Genomic DNA, 19,076 nt, shown 5'->3' with positions numbered 1-19,076 from the left:
GATATAAAAAGGGTGGTTGTCTTTTATGAAAATTATAAGTAAGGTAAAACACGGGTAAAATGTTGTATCCATGAAAGAGCAAAAATGTTTGAGTCACTTTTCTCAACGGCAGTTCAAATAAAGGCTATTGCAGAGGGATGAGGATGAACTTCTTTACAATAACAAAATAAATCATCAAATTTTAAGCAATAGTTTTATTTAAAATGATTGAAAAAAAAAATTTCGGATAGCTTCTGCATTACGGTTAAAATTAGCATCTGAATTTAATTTCACACCATCTCGCATAGTTTAAACAATCGGAATAGAAAATTATTGTTGTACGTAACGTATAGGATTTTATTAATAATATTTGTTTTCGCTATAAGCAGCTACTTTCCTTGCGAGACGATTGTAAACGTGCGTACCTCGTTCCTAAGTATTCAAAATTAACGAATTACCACTACAAACTACCTGAGTTGTGCCTTTTTGTTTTGCTTGTGAATAAATATATATTTAAAAAAAAAGTTTCCCCAGATGGTAAAGCTATAACTTCAAGGAACGTCAGATGTTTGTGCAAAATGCGTTTTTGTATCGTTTTTTTTTGTTGTTGTTTGAATTTTGAATGTACGGCTGATACGGGTTTTCGTCAGTTGGTTTGAAATTTTGTTGCTTGGACTGTTTGGTGAAGCATTGAAGTTCTTTGTGCTTGGTAAAATCTTCGCTCCATTGGCATTTGTCACGCCACGCCACGTGACGTAACGGTGCGCCATCCGCTGGAATAAAACCAAGTAAAAACATCTCGCACGCTCTATCCCCGTCTATCCATCCTTCTTCCTTACAAGTTAGGGATTTTAGGAATGTGTGGGAGAATCGGTAACCACTTACATCCACATACATGCACACACGCACATACACACGAATTAAAATGAACCGTCACGCGGTCACGCGGTCACGGCGGTTTGCCTACTGCCTAACGCTGCCTAATATCTTTGTGCCAATCACTAAAATGTGATGATTGTGAAATAATTTCAATTACGATTCGTAATGTTTAGTTTTAGTATAGCTCGTCTTGCCTACTGGTAACTTAGCTTAGCTTCTTTTTTCTTCCACATATTTTGAATGTGTTCCGCGCTACACTTCTACCGTCGCAAAGAAAAGGAGGATGTAACCGCTTTCATGTCCCATTCATCGGGAAAGCTGCCACATTCGTATATATCCATACACATATACGATGCCAATACTGTGCGTGTTTCGGTTATAATGATTTTTGTTTCGATTTGTCTGCCGCAACGCAAACACTAGCGCAAGCGCCCTAGAATACTGCATAGGATAAACACGTGACGGGTTAGGATTATCTTAAGTACTACCTTAACTCTACCCTAGACGGTGGCGATCATCATCGGGAGGCAGTTTGAACACTGTTCACTCGCAACACTGTTCAAATGTGCGCGCAGGGCTCTTCGAAGCGCATGGAAAATGGGAAATTGCGTTTTTCCCGTCCCGTGTGTTTGGTGATTTTGCTGCCTTGCGCATCAACTGTTTGGCACAAAGTGGCCTGAATGGCGGTAACAGGCTTACAGGTACCCGAGTCGAACCATATCCCGACAAACGCCCGACATTCGCTTTATGTACGCCGGATTGTACAGCATATCCTTGGCGAGCTCATCGATATCGACCAGTTCCGTTGTTTCGAGTGCGGCCGATACATTCGGCAGATCCTTTTCCACGCAACAGGTTGAGTGAAGCGTCATTAGTGCCATGCCTGGGGAAGTATAAAAGCAGTAACGGTTAGCATTTGCAATCCAAAACCAAACCTCCGAATGTCGTCGCTTACCGAAACCAAAACGGGCATACTTCTTCATGTGCATCTGGAGCCGCTCGAACGGGAACAGCTCGCGTCCATTAACCGTGCCCAGCTCGTCCATGCGACGTATCAGTGCGCTGTGGTATTTGCGCAGCAGCTCGGGCAGACGCTCGCGCAACTCACTGTCGGTACAGCAGAAGATGAAGTAGGACAGATCGATGGCGGGCGTGGCACAACGGGCGACCTGCCAGTCAAGAAACTTGAGCTCTTTGGCAGTCGGCTGGTGATGATGCTGCTGGTTAGTGAAGCCATTGTTTTTGTGTCCATCGTCAATCCCGTTACGCTGTGCCGGCTGCATAGAGAGAGGGAAACAGAGAGAGAGGGTTCGAAGGAACGAATATAATTCCAAAACTTTTTCCAGTAACTTTGATCCCCACCGTACACCAACTCGCTTACCATCGGTCGGTAAAGGATGTTGCTGATCCAGCAGTCCCCATGGCAGATGACGGTATCGTCTCGGTTCTGCACACAGTCAACCATCGCCTGTCCGTACTCATCCCGAAACCGGCACAACCGCTCAGCCACCGCTCCATCGCCCGTTTCCGGATTGCGCTGCAGCGTTTCGATCGCATAGTCAACCTTGCGCTGCAGAAAGTCCACGAAGGAACTGTGCAGCGGTGGCACAAAGATGGTCTCCTGCAGCTGGCTTACAATCTGTGCGTACGCGTCCGGTGCCTGTTGCTGCATCGCGAACGAGATCGCATGGAACTGGGCCAGATGGGTCAGCACCAGCAGCACGTCCTCGTACGCGAGCGGTTCCGTGCGCTGGAAGTTACGGTAGCCCTGCGCCATCAGATCGCGCTGCAGAATGTACTCGAAACCCTCGCAGCACTCGGACACGATCACGCTCGGGTAGTGGGAGAAGCTTTTGGTCGTACGCAACCCGCGCGCCTGCTGGAACCGCTCAAACATCGGAAGCACCACATCGAACACGTACTTTTCTCGCTGGAAGTGTGCGGAGCTGTTGTAGAGCGAACGGCGCAAACTGGTCGTCGGTGCTACCTTCGCAATGACGCTGATCGGCTTCGGCACCTCGGTAAAAACGAGCCTGCAATGGGACACGGTGGAATTGGATTAATCGAATGGAACGTGTTTGAGTTGGATTAGAATTGAAATGCACATGGGGCTGGTAATTAGAACAAGTAGATCAAGACAGCTTTTTGAGCTGCAACTTTAAGCAATAAAACTTATCTTGATCCTTGTAAAGCTTTCTTAACTGACAAATCCGTCATGTCGTGAAAGCTTTGCTTTGAATTAAGAATAGCTAAGAATCGAGCTTTTCTCGAGATTCCACTTCAACTTGAAAATAATTTAGTAATGGTTCCAACTTTGGACTCTAAAACCCTGTATTACCTTGAAAGTATGTTAATTGTTTATAAATTAATTCAAATCCATTAGTTACAAGTTATAGCCTAACATATGCTTCAATGCATAATGTTGTTAAATAAATTAATATCCTATCAGATAGAAATCCTATTGCAGTAAACTTTCTCTACATGATTGAATTATCATAGATATAGGCTTTATTGTAAAAATAATTTTATTACCGAGACTTCGACGATACTATAAAATCGCTTTAATTAAACATTCAACGTTCAACGTTTAAAAGATCTTGGAAAATTCATTACAAGCTTAAAGTAATCAATTGCACTCTCTAACAATAAAACATATCATATATCATAAACTGGTAATGATGATTGAAAGTTCCCTTTTGCAATTACTCCTCTCATAAAATAGGTCGCATTGAAGGATTGTTGTGGCTTTAGCTTAATGGGTTTTGCAAAATTAGCAATTCAAAGTATTCGTTTCGAGAACTCATTTCATATTGCTTCCTTAAAAAAATTCCCCAAACACTTTCCCATCACCAAACACATTCACACGATCGCGTGTATATCAATCCGTTTTCCCTACGATCGCTTACAGCATCAATAAGCATCGTGCATCGACGAATGCAGATAAAAACAAATGGAAACACTGTTTGTTTTCGCGAATAGTGTCACCCTTCAAACAAAGCTTAAGGGGAGCCCAGAAGAGCATCTTAAAGGTACAGCTTATACACGCACAGACAAACTCTGATGCGAACTGTTCATAACCATTAGCACCTTTGGTAGAGGCCGGAGCGTAAAGGAAAAATGCCTCATAACATGCCGTGCGACAGCTATGGCCGCTCCAGGTAAGCTGTTAAAAGGGCTGACATAATTGGTGAAACTTGTCACGCTCAGCAACCGGCGAAATGGGGTGGCGCAAGCAATTGTGGCGTCGACATCTGCCCACCCGCAGCTATCTCCCGACGATCTGTGCGCACACCCCATCGCTGACCCGCGCATCGATCTAGGTCCATAACAAACTACTCTCTCTCTCTCTTTCTCTCTCCCTCTCGTTCTACTAAATCAATTCCACTTCACACAGGTGTGAAAATACGGAAAAGCTGCCGACGGTGACACATTCTGTTTACATACCGATTACTAACGGTTACGTTTGCGTTTGGGCCACTTCCACCACGGTGCGAATAGGAAGTGTACCCTGTTGTTTCTTTTTTTTTGCACACCGACTTTTAGGCGGACATCCTTGCACCAATCACATGTGTGTTTGCACGTGTGCACGCACGGGACAAAGAAATTGTTTTCCACCGTTTACCGTGCATCAGCACGTTTTCGCTCGCACGGCGCAAAACAAAATCAAACAAAACGGGCCAAAAATAACAGCAACAATAAACAAAACAAATAAACAAAAAAAACCTCCACTGCACAATTGCTGACCCGCCTGTGACCGACGTGTACACCAGCTTTGTCTTTTTTTTGCTCTCTCTCTTCATTTTGCACATTGTTTGCCGATTATGCAAGCTTCATATTGAGCAGTTTTTTTTGTTTCTTATTAGTGACAAAAGCGTATGATTGTTTCCTTCCTGTCGTTACTGCCGTTGCCGCCACCATCATGCCGGAAAATTGATGGCATTTAAAGGGACGTAAGCATATGTGTGCGTGTTTAAGCTTTTGTGAACTTTTTGCTGCTTGCATTAAAAAAAATAAACAAGAAGCCTCTCTTCCTCTTTCATTCAGATATAAAGCTCCGTTTGCAGCTTGATTGGGCAGTCTTTGTCTTTCCCATTCACGTCCAGATCGCTCAGTTTACGCACGCAGCTCATTACGCATTTCCTTCCAGCTGAGCACAAATTCGGGGGTTACCTTTTTTTTTGCATAAATAGTGCGTACGTGTGCGTGTGTTTGTTTTTGGGGCGAAAGTATCGGTTGAGCTTATCGATTATGCGCCTGCATTGGAACGAGATCGGAAACCCACGGCTTGCGTAGAATTGTGGAGTACGTGCGCGAATGGCGCGTGTCAATTTTGCATACCGAATTTCTACCATATTTGTGATCGTGGGTTTGTCAAACTGCTGAACCATTGAATTGTGACTAATATGTGTACAATTTGAACACTATTTGTTAATTAATTTAAAGGAAAATATTTTAAAAAGTATTTATGAACAGCGTGGAACTAAGGTTTAGTTGTTCTAATCGGCCGGATAAGCGGATAGCACGGATAACATTTACATCTACTTTTACTAAGAAATATTAGTACTGTGGAATGTCTATAAACCGTGCTCATCGGACTTTTTTTAACTATGGAATCTTTTGTTACAATGTAGCTTAATAATTTTGTAATTTAGTGTATTATTCGCGATTCTTTTAACATTTTTTTACTATTACTATTTTACTTTACTTACATTATATTTTATTATACTATTTTATTTTTTATTATAGAAAAAGTAATTTACTATTTTTGTTTCAGTTGAGAACCATTTTTGAATGTTTTACAATTGTCAGTTATTGGATTTTAGGGCAATAGGCTCAAAGCCTCTATAAAATCAAATAAAAAAAAGTTGTTGGGTTTTCCGTTTATATCTCAAATCGGCTTTGGAGCTTTGATTCTATGGGAAATGATCGCATTAAAATAAAAAAATGAAAACCATTGTCTACTGGACTGGATAGAATGATCGTACGATATTGTTTTCCGTCTGGGAAATTTCATCACAGCAAGAAACACTTTGCTTAAACATTGCAAAATCAGCTTTACGCTCAGCTGCCCTTCACGCAAAACCGAACAATCATAATTTGGATACAAAAATTTAATTAAAAAAAACACCACTCCACTTTCCAGTACACGGTGGCTTACTATCCCGTTTAGAAGTGCAGCATCGTAGGAATTGGAAAGGCAAGGAATGGACCGACACTGGAACTGGGCATCATATTGCGCCCTACTACAACCCCCCTTCCGGGCAACCCACAAGGTAAAAGCTCACCGAGGTCATTGATCTCACGTACGCAATTTCGGCACGAATCGTAAATTGCATCGGCCCATGGAGACACGACGACGCGATGACGACAACAACAAGCCGGCGAACCGTTCGGCGAAGACCGCGGCATCGAAATTGGGAAAGGGACAGCTGAGATCTGAGCTGGCTGTTAACTTTCGTGTGTGTGTGTGTGTGTTTGTGCTTGATTCAACAGATTGTTCGTGGTCAGTTTCCAGTATGGTCGAGTATTATGCGCTTTGGGTTGTGCAGTTCCCGGGGTGGCTATTATTATTCTTCTTTTGGGGGATTTTTTTTATTTATTTATTGATATGTTTTTCCATCCCAAAAAAAAAACTCTTTTTTTAATACTTTTTTTTCTGAAATTATTATTTTGCGATCTCGCAATACGCAATGCGGTTTACAATTGCGCAGTGCTGCACACCGTACGCATGTACAATCACGGGCGGCAACGCAAGCGAGTCGGGTGCAAGGCGACGAACCCTTTCACCGATCTTCTCGCTATTGGAGAACAACCCGTAAACACGGTGGATTATATTTTATTTGTGTGATTTTTTTATTTCACATACATGTGTGTATACATTTTTTTAAACAAAGAAAGTTAACGGTAGAAAGAAAACTTTCTTTTCCACATAATACATCACGCTTACTTACAGAAAGACTACGGGCGCGGGTTTTTGGGGTGTTGTTACAACGAACGACTTTTTTTTAATCTTACGATCGAGGAAAAAAAATGAAAGATCGTCTAAAATATATACAAAGATAAAAAAAAACACATAAACAGTTTGTTGGCCTTTTTTTTGTTTTTTGTTTTTGTTACAAAATCAGCACCGAACAAACATGTATCGCATAACGTAACCAGTTTGCTAAAAAGGAAGAAGGATGTATTAAGTGGACACACCGGAATTTCGTAACATAACACCAGAGGTTGGTTGGAGTGGTAAAAGAAACAGCTCAACCCCTCCGCGCATGTATCTAAAGGGAGGGACGGGGGGGTTTGCCACCCCATTTTTCCGGACGCACTTCAATCGTAAGAATGAACCATTTGGCACAATCCGGACCGAGAGAGAGAGAGAGAAAAAAAAGGAGAATGGGAAGGCGATTCGAAACATTTCTTGTGGCAGCTCTACACGTGCTAAACCACCATAACGATGCCGGTAGATGCCAACCATTCCAGTTCGCTGCTGTTGCGAAGGACAGGGGAAGCAGGGAAGGACAGGGAAGGAAACTAGGTTCTTTTTCCCATCCGTTCAATAATGCCAAAATTGATGACAGGTTCGAAATTTGACACCATTACGAGAGTCGCCTGTCATTGCGTTCGCTGTGAAACGAACTGGAAAAGCACACGATCGGAGCGGCAGCAGAAGCAACAACAACAAAAAAAGCAATTACACACTTTCAACGGCTTGTCGGCCGAGGGGGAAGAGGGAGATAGGATGGGAACGAGGTGGAACTCGTGACGTTGTGATAAAGCGGCATGTTGATGCCGTTTTGTTTGCTTTTATTTCTACATCCATCCCACCCCTCCCCCCTTGGGGGGTGTTGTCCCACATTCCATTTCCCTTCCTTCCCGCTCGTTGAAGTTCTTCTTTGCGGTGAAGTTGTTTTTGGGCGGGTTCCACCAAAGGGGTGATCCAGTCGGATTCACTGTACAAAAATCAGCACTGACCTACGGTACGCGCTGGATGAAAACCGCGCGCGTCACACAGATGTAGTTAATCAGCGGCAACAACACTACATCACCACCAAAAAAAAAACGGGGAGGACGCCGATGCGTTCAGGTGCACGCACACAATCTTCGGGGTTCAGAAATCAAGGAGAGCAAAGAAGATGAAAAAAACCTCTGGGTTCGGGGTTGCAAATAAAACAAAAGGGCACACCGTTAACGGTGCTGGGCGCGTGCTTGATCGCGTCACAAAACTTCGAAAGCTGAAACCTCACCACGGTTTGAACCCCCCCCCCCTTGGGTGGCGATCGGTCAATGGCCGTACCAGCTGGGGAAGAACTGGAAACTAGAGATGGAGCGTGTTTTCGCAAAAAAGGATTTTGTCAACGTTGGCAGATTTGTTGTTGTTCGCTGGGGAACGGATTCCCCAACCCAACGGGTAAGCGGTAATACTCGAATCTGATTCAACCCTTTTGCCTTGTCCGCCACCCGGTTGTGTGTCCACTTTGCCTACCATTTAAGCAGGGTGTTTGAGAGAAATGATCATCCACCCAAAAGTCAGGCACTCGAGTATGTCGGGGCAGCCTTCCTGGAGGCAGACGGTAGGTGAAAGTATCAGGAAAGGATCCGGATCGTCGTGTAACTTCCCGTTCTTCTTCTCCCCCCCCGCTCCCTTCCCCCTTTTCCCTCATCTCCTTTTCATTGCGTCGCCGTGCCGTGGTTACGACGAACCAACACCACCAGACGGTGATAATTGTGGGAAAAAGCAAACATCTGCAAATTGCGCTACTTCGGACCTTGCGGTTTTAAGACATCATGCAAACGGAAAGAAGATCATGTCTGCAAAAGGGGTGTTTAACGTTTTTTTTTTTCCTCACCCCGTGCCCCACCCCTTCTTTCCTTGTTTTCTTCTCCGGTCTTTTTGCCGGTCTCAGCAGGTCTGCCCAGCCAGTGTCCGTGGAAAGATGCCGCTTATTTTGACACTGCAGCTCGCGTTGAAACAAAATCGGAGGAGGCTCTTATTTTTGTTGACCAGTGTGTGATTGCTGTGTGTGTGTGTGCTACCAATACGATCCGAGTGCTGGTGCTGAGATCGGTCCGATCGAGCCGGATCGATTGTGGAGTTCATCGTACGTAAACGCGCGCGAACGTTTGCACAATAGAACCGCACAAAACAAACTAGAAGAAAAAAAAATCCCAAAATGGCTGGAAGGTCCGTTTTTGGGTATGGGGTCGGCTAAGAGGTGATAGAATTTTGGAGAGTTAAATATTTGAAAAAAAACCCATTCCACCAGCTGCAAACAAAACACCGGCAACCGCCACCGGTTGAGGTAGGGCACCATTTGGAAACAATTCTGCCCGATTGACCAACTGACCGCGTTGGACGATTGTTTGGTACGATTATGGATTTATGTTTTTCTTTCGAGTTTTTAAAACATTTTACCACGATGGCATCAATCTTTTGTGGGCCACCAGCAGTGGTGGCTTTGACTTGAGTGCCGCGTTGGTGAGCTTTTACCAATTGGGATGTTGACTTGGTGGTGGAATAAAAAAGGGAAAAAAAATAAATAAACAATCTTCTTTTGTAAAGCACAGCATGAAGGGTAGAGCTTTTTAAGATATACAGTGGAGCGTCGTTTAGCAGGCTTGACAGTTCAGAAATGACAGTTCAAAAGCTCCATTTGTCAATCAATTCACTAAATGTATACTGAATTACACAACCATGAGGACAATCTTAAGTTGCGCCTAAAATTCCATCAAGTTCCTCAAAGTTGTTAATTACCTAAAACTCTTTATAAAGTGGCAATTGTATCAAATCAAAAAAATTTTCATTTATTTATTTTACATGATCACAGATTCAGCCGTATTGTCAGCCGCAGAGGGCTGAAGTAAATTGTATTAAAATCTCTTACTATTTTTCATCAACAACATCAAAAAGATGCTTTATTTTGCTTCGTTTCCAAACACAATGGATAGAAAAGTTCCATCCGAAAAACTACAGTGTCGTATTTACAATGTCTAACCCTAAGTCAATTACCCTTCGAGCACCGTTCAAAACCGTTTAAAACAACAACAGATCAATTGATATTGTACTGTGCTGCGATGGCAGAAAACTCTCGTGATGCTAATGTTGTTGTTTAGCTTTTTTTTCTTTCTTGTTTCCCCCATCCCCCACCCACTTGGTCCAATCGTCCAATTCCCCCGCAACTCAGTAGATTAGCATCGCTGCCGCGTTCAATGGCCTCTGACGGCGCGGCATTGAAAGCGAAACCATCAGCGATTGATTGTTCAAATATTCGGAACCTAGGCGTACCTAGGTGGCTTAGGAATTGTCAAGCGTGCGTCCAACAATCGGCAACTGACCTCTCCTTATAAGGGGATGACTACCACCAACCCTCGGAATCTACCAACGACTCCCTCTCCAACTCCATCTCTCTCTCTCTCTCTCTTTCCGCCTAATTCTAATTCTAATGCGATCGCGTTGAAATGTTATCCTCACGACTTAGGGCGTTAATAAGTGGCGCCTGTTCGGTGTGCCACCCCCTTCCCCTCCTTTCCTTGCAACAAACATTCCCATCCATCACACGTGTGAAGTAGTGGCGAGTGTTACGATCATCAATCATCACACATTTCACGACTGACGGTAAGAAACCGTAGTGGGTGTCAAAGAAGTTGTGCGGAATTCCAACACATCAGATTAATTCGTTTTAGAAGCAGTGAAGAGAAGAAAAAAATAAGATCACTTCCGATTGAATATTGCGCTTTGCAAGAACAAGAAAACATCAACCCAAAAAAAGCTCACACAAGCAAACAAACAAAAAAAGCGAGCTTTCGTCTATAGCCGGGATCGTGGTTCGGGAAGAAGCACACATTCTTCAAATTCTTTACAACCCCTGGCGCAGGTAGGCAGCGAAATGAAGGTCAGTATTTGCGAAACGGCGCGTACGATCGAGTCGACCACCGATAACGATCACGCCGCGAACACGCGGTGGAATGGCAAATAGACGCGAGAGCAATGGGGCGTCTTCTGGGGGAGATGGCGGGTGAGGTGACCAGCAAGCTGACCATTAAAAATAACAAACGGGCCAAAGCGAAAACACACACGTCGGAAAGCTCTGGCCAAACGTGTGGGAGGGAGTGAGGGAGGAAGGGAGGGAAGGGAGCGCCCTGTTTGTTAGAAACGTGCGCGAAATACGGCATCCAGGTGGTTCTACGTCCAGGCAAACACGGAAGGTGGGGGTAGATGGTTTGAGGTGAGTTCTCGCCAAAGAACCAAACAACGCATGTGGGACGAGTTGAATGGAACGAAAGGGAAAATCACAAACAGGTTTTTTGGTCCGCTGTCGAACCCGTCCTCTTTGCATCGCACCTTTAGGGTTTTGCCTCCAAAACAACAAACGAAACCAACCAAATAAACAAAAAAAAAACGCAAAGACTGGATGTTATGTTTTTGCGTATTTTAATAAACTGTCCGTATTCTTGGCCGGCGCCGCTTCGTCCGGCTGGCTGGAATGAGCTTCCAAACAACCAGCCACATACACACACACACACACAAAGAGGCTTCGGGCTTTGGGTCATCGGATGGGGCGAGCGAGAACATTTCCGAGCATTCCGTTCGGCAAAAGGAAATGTGTGCAAATTACGTCGTACGGTTTTCGGTGTGAATTCTGCCACATTCCACGACTGCTGTACCTTTTTTTTTTGTTGGGAAGATTCATCACAGCGAGGTAGAATGGAACCACCGAAAAGGGAAGAAAAAAAATCGAAAGATTTCAATAGCTTTTTGGGGGGGGGGGGGGGGGGGATGAAAATGAGACGAAAACGCAAACGATCCGGTATCATAGAATCGAGTTGATCGAGTTTTTTGGCGAACGCAGGCGCATGAATGAATGATCCCAAATCGTATTTGATTGACGTGAGATTAAGAAAAAAGGGTATTAGAAACCAACAAAACAAAGGTCGTTAAGTTAATATTCCCACTGTCCTTCAGGATGGCAAATTCTGACGATCATTAATTTGCGAATTTCTAAATAGAACAAACACAAAGTCCACGTCCAAACGTTTCCCTTTCCCCCCCCGCTGCATCAATTGAGTTAGAATTTCAAGTTCTTTGCTCGAGTGAATCGCAACTCCGGGAGGGAAAAAAAAAAGAAGCGACAATCTATGCGCCATCGCTTAAATGTAGTTCAAAGTCACGCCAAGCAATGTGGGTCAATCGATCAACCACGCGGAGGTTCACGCGGGGAGGAGTATGAACGAGACTGTAGGCAATAGTGTTGCGTCTTAGGCTATCCGTCTGTCGCCATCCAGCTATATTGGCCTGCGCGCCCCGCATAGACAATGACCATTGTCAAATAAACTATGCGTCTCTGTGTGTCGTCCCCCTTCCCCCCTCCCCCAACCCCCTCTCGCCCCCGTTGTGGATAGTATGGTCCCGCGTCCGGTGCATTTGATCATCTGCATCCGGCAGCGTCTGCGTGTGTTTGTGTTCTAATGCATCTGCCCCAAACGGAGTCGCTACAATCCACTGTGCGCCTCCATCGAAACAAGAGCAAACACACATAACACATCGCCGGAGTGTGGGCCACCGGGTACCAAACGAACATTACCATTTTGCATTGCCGACCCTGGTCGGCATCGACGGTGGCATGGGGCGAAACTTGTTGGAACACTTTAATGACCAGCGAGCAAAACAACATTTGCACATGAATGCCTTTGCCTTTGTCGCCTTCGCTATTTGGTGGGATTTTCTAGTACCATCTTCCCCCGAAAAACCCAAATTGCACGTCGTTGGCATGTGTCGCTAGGGTTTTGGAACTGCTATCGCAACACCGTGTACAATACGTTCCCCTATCATTCACCGGCTGTCCGTTGCAGTTGCACGATAATAGAGCCTACGATGGGTGGCTACGTTAACGATTTTGATAAGATGGATGGGAGATATTGCAAGCAAAATCAACACACCAACCAACCAGGGGTCCAAATCGTTCCTCGACGCCGTTTTGTTTTTTTTTTGTTGTTGTTGTTGTACTGCCACGAATGCCACTTATCGAAACAATCGCCAAAACAGGGCAAAAAACAGTGTCCCATTCTGCAGGTGTTTCACCCAAAAAAAAAATACCAGGGGGTGGAAGAGGGATGAAATAGACCACACACACACAGTCACACACACACACAGACACACACACACACACACACACACACACACTATCATCCGCCCCTAAGCGTTCCCCCGTTCGGTATGGACGCACTTGTGCTCGAGGTACTTACCCTGCGTCAAGCAGCTCAACGCCATCTTCGTTTCCGTTTGCGTCGACGGTCGATGCTTTGGTTTCACCGTTGCCACCATTATGCATGCGGTTGCTGCTGCTGTGCGTGTTGTTGTTGTTGTTGTTCTCGAAATCTTCTATGTCCCGGCTGCCGGGTGAGATGATGATCCGATACACGTCGCCGGAATAGCTGTCACCGTTGCGCGAACCGCTCGACGCAGTTAGGCGCGGTTCCCGGATGCCCAGCTTAGCGACGAACGCGTGTATCGCATCCACCACGTGTACGGGCGGTGTGGTAGAACTCATCCTGCCGCGGGGGGTGGGAGGTGGAACTTCTTTTTTTTTTTGGGGGGTGGTTTGGTTTCGACAGGGTTAACGCAAAGTTTGATGAGAAACCACACAAATTATTTTATAAGTTTTCACTGTTTGTGGCCGATTCAATTGTCTTAACTCGATGCACCCTTTGAAGCGCAACTCGGTTTATGCACTTTAGTGAAGTTTTTTTTTGTTTTTTTTGCTAAATCCCACTTGCACACGCCGTGCCACTTGCATAAAAAGCTTCCGGCGACGGTTCTTCTAGCTGCGTTTGCAGTGGCGATCAGCGACGATCACACCACAACCGACCGGTAAAAAAGCACGTGTTTGCGATGCACTAAAAAGGAAACATTCGTGCATCTCCGCTTACACACATACACAAAATCACACACACAAAAAAATCGCTCGCGTACACTCCCACTAAACACTACTGGCCATGCAATGCCAGCAAGTGTCTCGCTGTATGACTGGTTCGCTCCAAGTCTAACGTAAAGTTTTGTGATTTGCACACCACTCCAAGACGATCGACGATCGGCATCAACCGTGTGTGTGTGTGTGTGTGTTTGTGGGGGTTGAGAAAATTCGCCCGCACACAGAATAGTGTGCAGATGATGATGGCTTTTCGCTACTGCTGCTGCCACTGTTGCTACTGCTGCCTGCGACTTGGATGGTTTTCGTTATGCTAGCGCGACACCGCGGACCGATCCGATTCAACCCGCCGCCAAACTCGACTGACGCCGTTCGTGCGCATCGCCACGATATTAATACGCGAGAGTTGGCAACCCTTCCAACAACAAAAAAAAAGGTTCAGTCCGCGCGTACTCGGGGCTGCAACCAACCGCCGTTGCGCTGTTTGTTTGTGTGTGCGCGACCGAGCGCGCGCGTTCGGTTTTAGCGAGCGCGCGCGCTCATCAGTGTATGCGTGCCCCCCCTCGGCGGGGGGAGGGTGGAGGGTGGTGGTGGTTGTTGCTGGTAGACACTTGGAGGTTGTCGGATTTTTCGAACCGGGTAGGATGACGGTATCGTGTCGGCGTTGACATCTCACCGAACACCATCCAACTTTTTTTGGGGGTAGCCTCGGCAACACCCTACTCCACCCCCTTCCCCCACCCCCCAATGGCATCCACCCGGCGCCAACCACAATTGCGCGAGTGAACAGGAAGCCAGATATGCCTCCACGCTGGAAAGGGTAAGCGATAAGCTTTCTGGTAGAGTAGATTCCTCTCTCAAGGAGAACTAACGGGGCGAGCTATAACGGAGAGTTTTTTGAGGCTCTTGTCCGGACGTTGAGAGGGAGCAGCAGCAGCAGCAGCAGCAGCAAAAGCTCACTCGCCCCGTTTCGGGTCACACGGTATGGCACGCTGGGATGTGCGGTTTTCCCCCACAACCTCGCCCCCAGGTTTGTTGTGCGGACATCATCCCCCCTTTTGCGCTTACGCCCGACATACCGGACATCCTTTAGCGTGGATGCTGTGTCGTCGTCGTCGCCGTCGTCGTTGAAGGGGTTTTGCGTACGCATCGATCTCCGCAAAACCCGTGAAGACGGTGTTTGCGTTGCGCGCGTTCTCAACGCGCTTTTCGGGGGGAGGCGCTAGTTTGTGTGTTCATCTTCAACTTAAGCGGTTTTTCGGTTTTGTTACTTATGTTCTTCTTTTACCCCGTGTGTAAGCTACAGATTTGTCCATTTGGTTGTGTCTTTTTTTCTTCTTTTTGAGGAGGCTGTTCTTTTTTTCTCGGGAATATTCGTTTCGGACGACAACCGATCACCCAAATGGTACGGGTATTTGCAGCGCGGATAAGCGACAAGCGTGAGATAAGACATAAATTTACCTTTCCGGTTGTTTCGAGTTTTTTGGGCTTTGTTTTCAGCACACACCATTGAGCATAGGACAGGCGGGTTCGAGAGTCGTTACGACTAGTGTGTCGAGTTTTTGACTGCAAAGCCATGCATAAAGCCGGCAATAAATGCGCATCGATCACGGTCGTTCGGTTTCGGTGATGATTTTCTTTTTTTGAGTTTTTAGTTGTGACGGAAAGGCAAACGGCCCACAGGGCTCTCGTCCGAAGCGAGCGGATGCATGTTTATGTTTTTATGAGCCTTTTTTGCATCGAACATTCAAACGAATTCTTGCCGATTCTTGGCTGCACTTTTGTTTATTGCACCCAAGCAACCGTTCGAATCCACTCCGGAACCGTGATTCGATCGCACCGCTGTGCAGTTTACAACCGAAAGACGAAAAGTTTCTTGCTGTCTTCTTTTTACCACACGGCAAATATGCATCCTGTTAAGAATGGCCAACTCATCCTGAAGTGCTATTATAGCCGGAGTTCAAAATTTCTGCCCCAAAAGCCAGTAAAATTCAACAATTTCGAAGCTCCGGGTTGCTATACGATCCGGCGTAACCAAATGACGCTTGACGCGAAAATTCATCCCTCTCCAGACGGGTGACACAGAAAGCAAAACAAAACCCCCTCCGACTTTATGGGTACGACTTTCCATTGGCAGACCGCGGCAGAGAACGCAAAGTTTATTAGGGCTGGATGTTCTGCAAACAAGATCACGAGGTCTTTGGGTAATGGTGCACCAAGTAATGTCTCGCGGCGAAGTTCTCGTTGTGGTGTTTTTGAAGAATGAAGGAACCATTTTGGGGGGAAGGTATTTTGAGCATTTCCTTTTTTTTCGTTGGATTTCGTTGTGTGCGGAACGTTTATCCAGAAAGGAAACAATATTTATCGTTGAAGGGATTGTTTTGTTTATTTGGAGTTTGAAATGTATGTCAAGCGATATGGAGGTTCGATATAGAGGAGATATGATGCGTTGTAATGGGTGTAAAAAGCCTAATGAGTTGAAGGGTTGTAATTGTTTATTGTATATGCTTTCAATTAAAGGTCCACTTCTATCAGAATGTAACCTACGATGAAGATTTTTAAGAAAGCATTATAATAATTTAGTGTTCAGCTTTACAGAAGATCATTTTTAAGGAGTTTTTGAGTTTAAGTGAGAAAGTTTTAGTCTTTAGTGGATTTTTTTCCAAATTTTCCAAACATTTAGATCTAAAATTCTTCCAACTTTCTGTTTTCCTGGTGGAAGTAGATTCTGTTCAAAATTTTCTCAAGGGTCACACCGAAAATTTTGTTTATGTATTTACAACGTTTGCGAAAGTTCTCAAAAAGGAGGTAGAACTCGAGACTTATCTGGATACATTCTAGTTCAACTTGAAAAGAATTCGGAATACCAGATAATTTCCTCATAACTTAAGTGAAATACAATGAAGGAAACAATATTATTTTTAATGAAGCTGTATAAAGGCGGAAGTAATTATTTTTATTTTAAACACGTGTTGTGCATTGTCAATATCCACAAGTCATGTTATTGATTATTCTCCATTACAATAGATAACAAACAAATTGTAAAAGCTGCCTATTATCGAACGAAAACACACAATACTAAAGAAGTACTTATTTTGTTTACTTACTAACCTTTTAATGTTTCATAAAGACTGGTGTAAAATTGCATTTAAGTGCATCCAATCACCAATAAATGCCATAGACCACTAAAGCTTTTATGTGCGTGTAAAGTGTGAAATAGTTAATTATACCATGGACCGTAAGGTTTATTATTGTGTGACCTTCGTAACACTATACAATATGGAACATTTTGGACGCGTTACCTACCGGATTTAAGCTATCGAACAGAACTGCATTTAATTTTCTGCTACTTTGTGACGGGTATGGTAAACGGGATTAGTTTATTTATTTAACCACCACCAACAACAAAAAACTCCTGCTCGTGGTGTGGTTTTTATTGATGCTTTTAAACTATGCAATAGATAGCACCTCCTTCAATAAACATGCATTTAATTTTGTGCGTGTTTTTTTCCTTCCTTCCTTCGGTTCACGAGTCGACTAATAATTCTTGCCAAAGCAACAAACGTACGCCAAGAAAAGAGAAGCTTGAAAAAGAAACACACACACACACAAAGCCCACGCAAATGGCGAATCGCCTGCACCCGGAGCGATCGTCACCCTGCATGGCGCGTGAAGTGCATCGACGAGAACGGGCGCACCGCGGTTCCTAAGGAAGTGTGTGCGGGCATCGAAACATCCAAAATGCTTCAACCGGTGCGCCACCCGGTTCGCCGTGTTTGGTTGTTTGGTTCGGTTGTGACCTTGAGCAAATGCAGGAATGTTGTGTTCCGCGCTCTAACGCGCTTCGCGCACCCGCCAAACCGGCGAATCAATTGCACCGCGAACCGGAGATTTGGTTTCGGGCGGGCGGAAACCGGCCAGACGCAAAGTGACCCACAGTGAGTCTCCAAAAACCGATCGAAAGAGTACCACCAAGAAGTGGAACGGGCACACTAGAGAGAAGGAGAGAGAGAGAGAGAGGGACACCGGCATAGTTCAGTGATTGATATTCGGATGTCGATGACTCGCGCGGGCAGCAACATAGTTTTTTTTCTCTCGTTATTACTGCCGTAGCTTCCCTTTTGCGTTTGCTTTTCTTTTTTGGACTGCTAGACCGGTGCGCCTCGGGGAGGTGGGAACAAAAGCCCGTTCACCAAAAAAAAAGAAAGAAAAAAATGCCGATCGTCTCGTCAGGCTACGTAATAATCTGTCTGCTCGTAAGGAGGGAGACGCGTTACTAGTGTTAGCTTCTTTTTCTCCGCCCGGTTTCGCTACGTTTGACCGTTCCGTGGATACCGTGGTACCATAAAATGTTTCGCTCCTTCTCCTCCAACCTCCAGCCCGACAACCCCTATTTTCCCCATCCTCCATCTTTAGCCGTAACTTGGCAAAAAAAAAACGAAACTCCCCCGAGTGACCGAGTGACGGTTGACGGGCGGTGGCACTGGACTCAGACCGGCCATCACCGGTGGCACACATTTTACAGACATGGCCGTTTCCCTTCTCATTAATGGTCACCCTAATGGTGGTGGATAGGTGTGCGAGCGCGTGGTTCTTGTCTCTCTTGCGCACGCTTTCGTAACACACGCACTCGTGCGTTCGGTTCGCGTCCGGCTCTTCTTCTGATCTGAATTTTGCTTAAGGTTCGTTAGCTTCCAAAACCGCCCCAAAAGCCCCAGATGGCTTTCGCGGGTGTGATTCAAAGGGTGGATAGGGGGGTGCGTTGAAAATGCTACCACACCATCCAGCCCAGTTCCTCAGTTCTTCCCCCATTGGGTTTTTGGTGGATAATAAGATGCTATGAATATTGATGCGTGTTTTAGTTTTCGGCGTGTGGACCCGTGACCCACCAGTAACCCATCCGCTGGCTATCTCCACAGATAGGTACAAGGAGTTTTGAATATTATTTTTTTCTCCACATCAAAAGGTCAACCAATTTCGACGTTTATGTTCCCCGCTGTACGCTTCGAGGTAAAACCATCAAAAACCTCGTAAAGGATTAACAACCGGAGTACATTCGGTGAAATGTTTAAAGAAAAAGCCCTTTTTCGTTAAGAAGCCACAGTGTTCCAAACTAATTGTTTCGCTTTTTTTGCGCAAATTAACTCCTGCATCAGACAAGGCCAGAGAAAGCCATTCCGCCATCCGTATCCCTTGGGAATGGTAACTTGTGTACAGGAATTGCAAATTTGTTGCCCGGCTTAATTCCGATTTCTGACGATGGCCTTGACTGATCCGGAGATCATTCTTCTATCCATGCTA

At 45.2% G+C, this 19,076-nt stretch overlaps 1 protein-coding gene across 1 annotated transcript; it reads right to left on the bottom strand.

Moving 5' to 3' along the window:
- Positions 1-309: 309 nt before the first annotated feature.
- On the bottom strand, positions 310-14,186 carry LOC125764723 (uncharacterized). Its single transcript, XM_049429278.1, has 4 exons — positions 13,093-14,186; positions 2,240-2,891; positions 1,814-2,135; positions 310-1,741 (listed from the first exon to the last, which is right to left on the bottom strand). Exons 1-4 carry the CDS (start codon positions 13,395-13,397, stop codon positions 1,554-1,556), a joined length of 1,467 nt encoding a protein of 488 aa, XP_049285235.1. The 5' UTR covers positions 13,398-14,186; the 3' UTR covers positions 310-1,553.
- Between the last annotated feature and the right edge of the window lie 4,890 nt (positions 14,187-19,076).

The sequence above is a fragment of the Anopheles funestus genome, chromosome 2RL (genome assembly GCF_943734845.2).
Source record: "Anopheles funestus chromosome 2RL, idAnoFuneDA-416_04, whole genome shotgun sequence".
Taxonomy (NCBI): domain Eukaryota; kingdom Metazoa; phylum Arthropoda; class Insecta; order Diptera; family Culicidae; genus Anopheles; species Anopheles funestus.
This window is presented reverse-complemented; position numbering and strand designations above follow the sequence as displayed.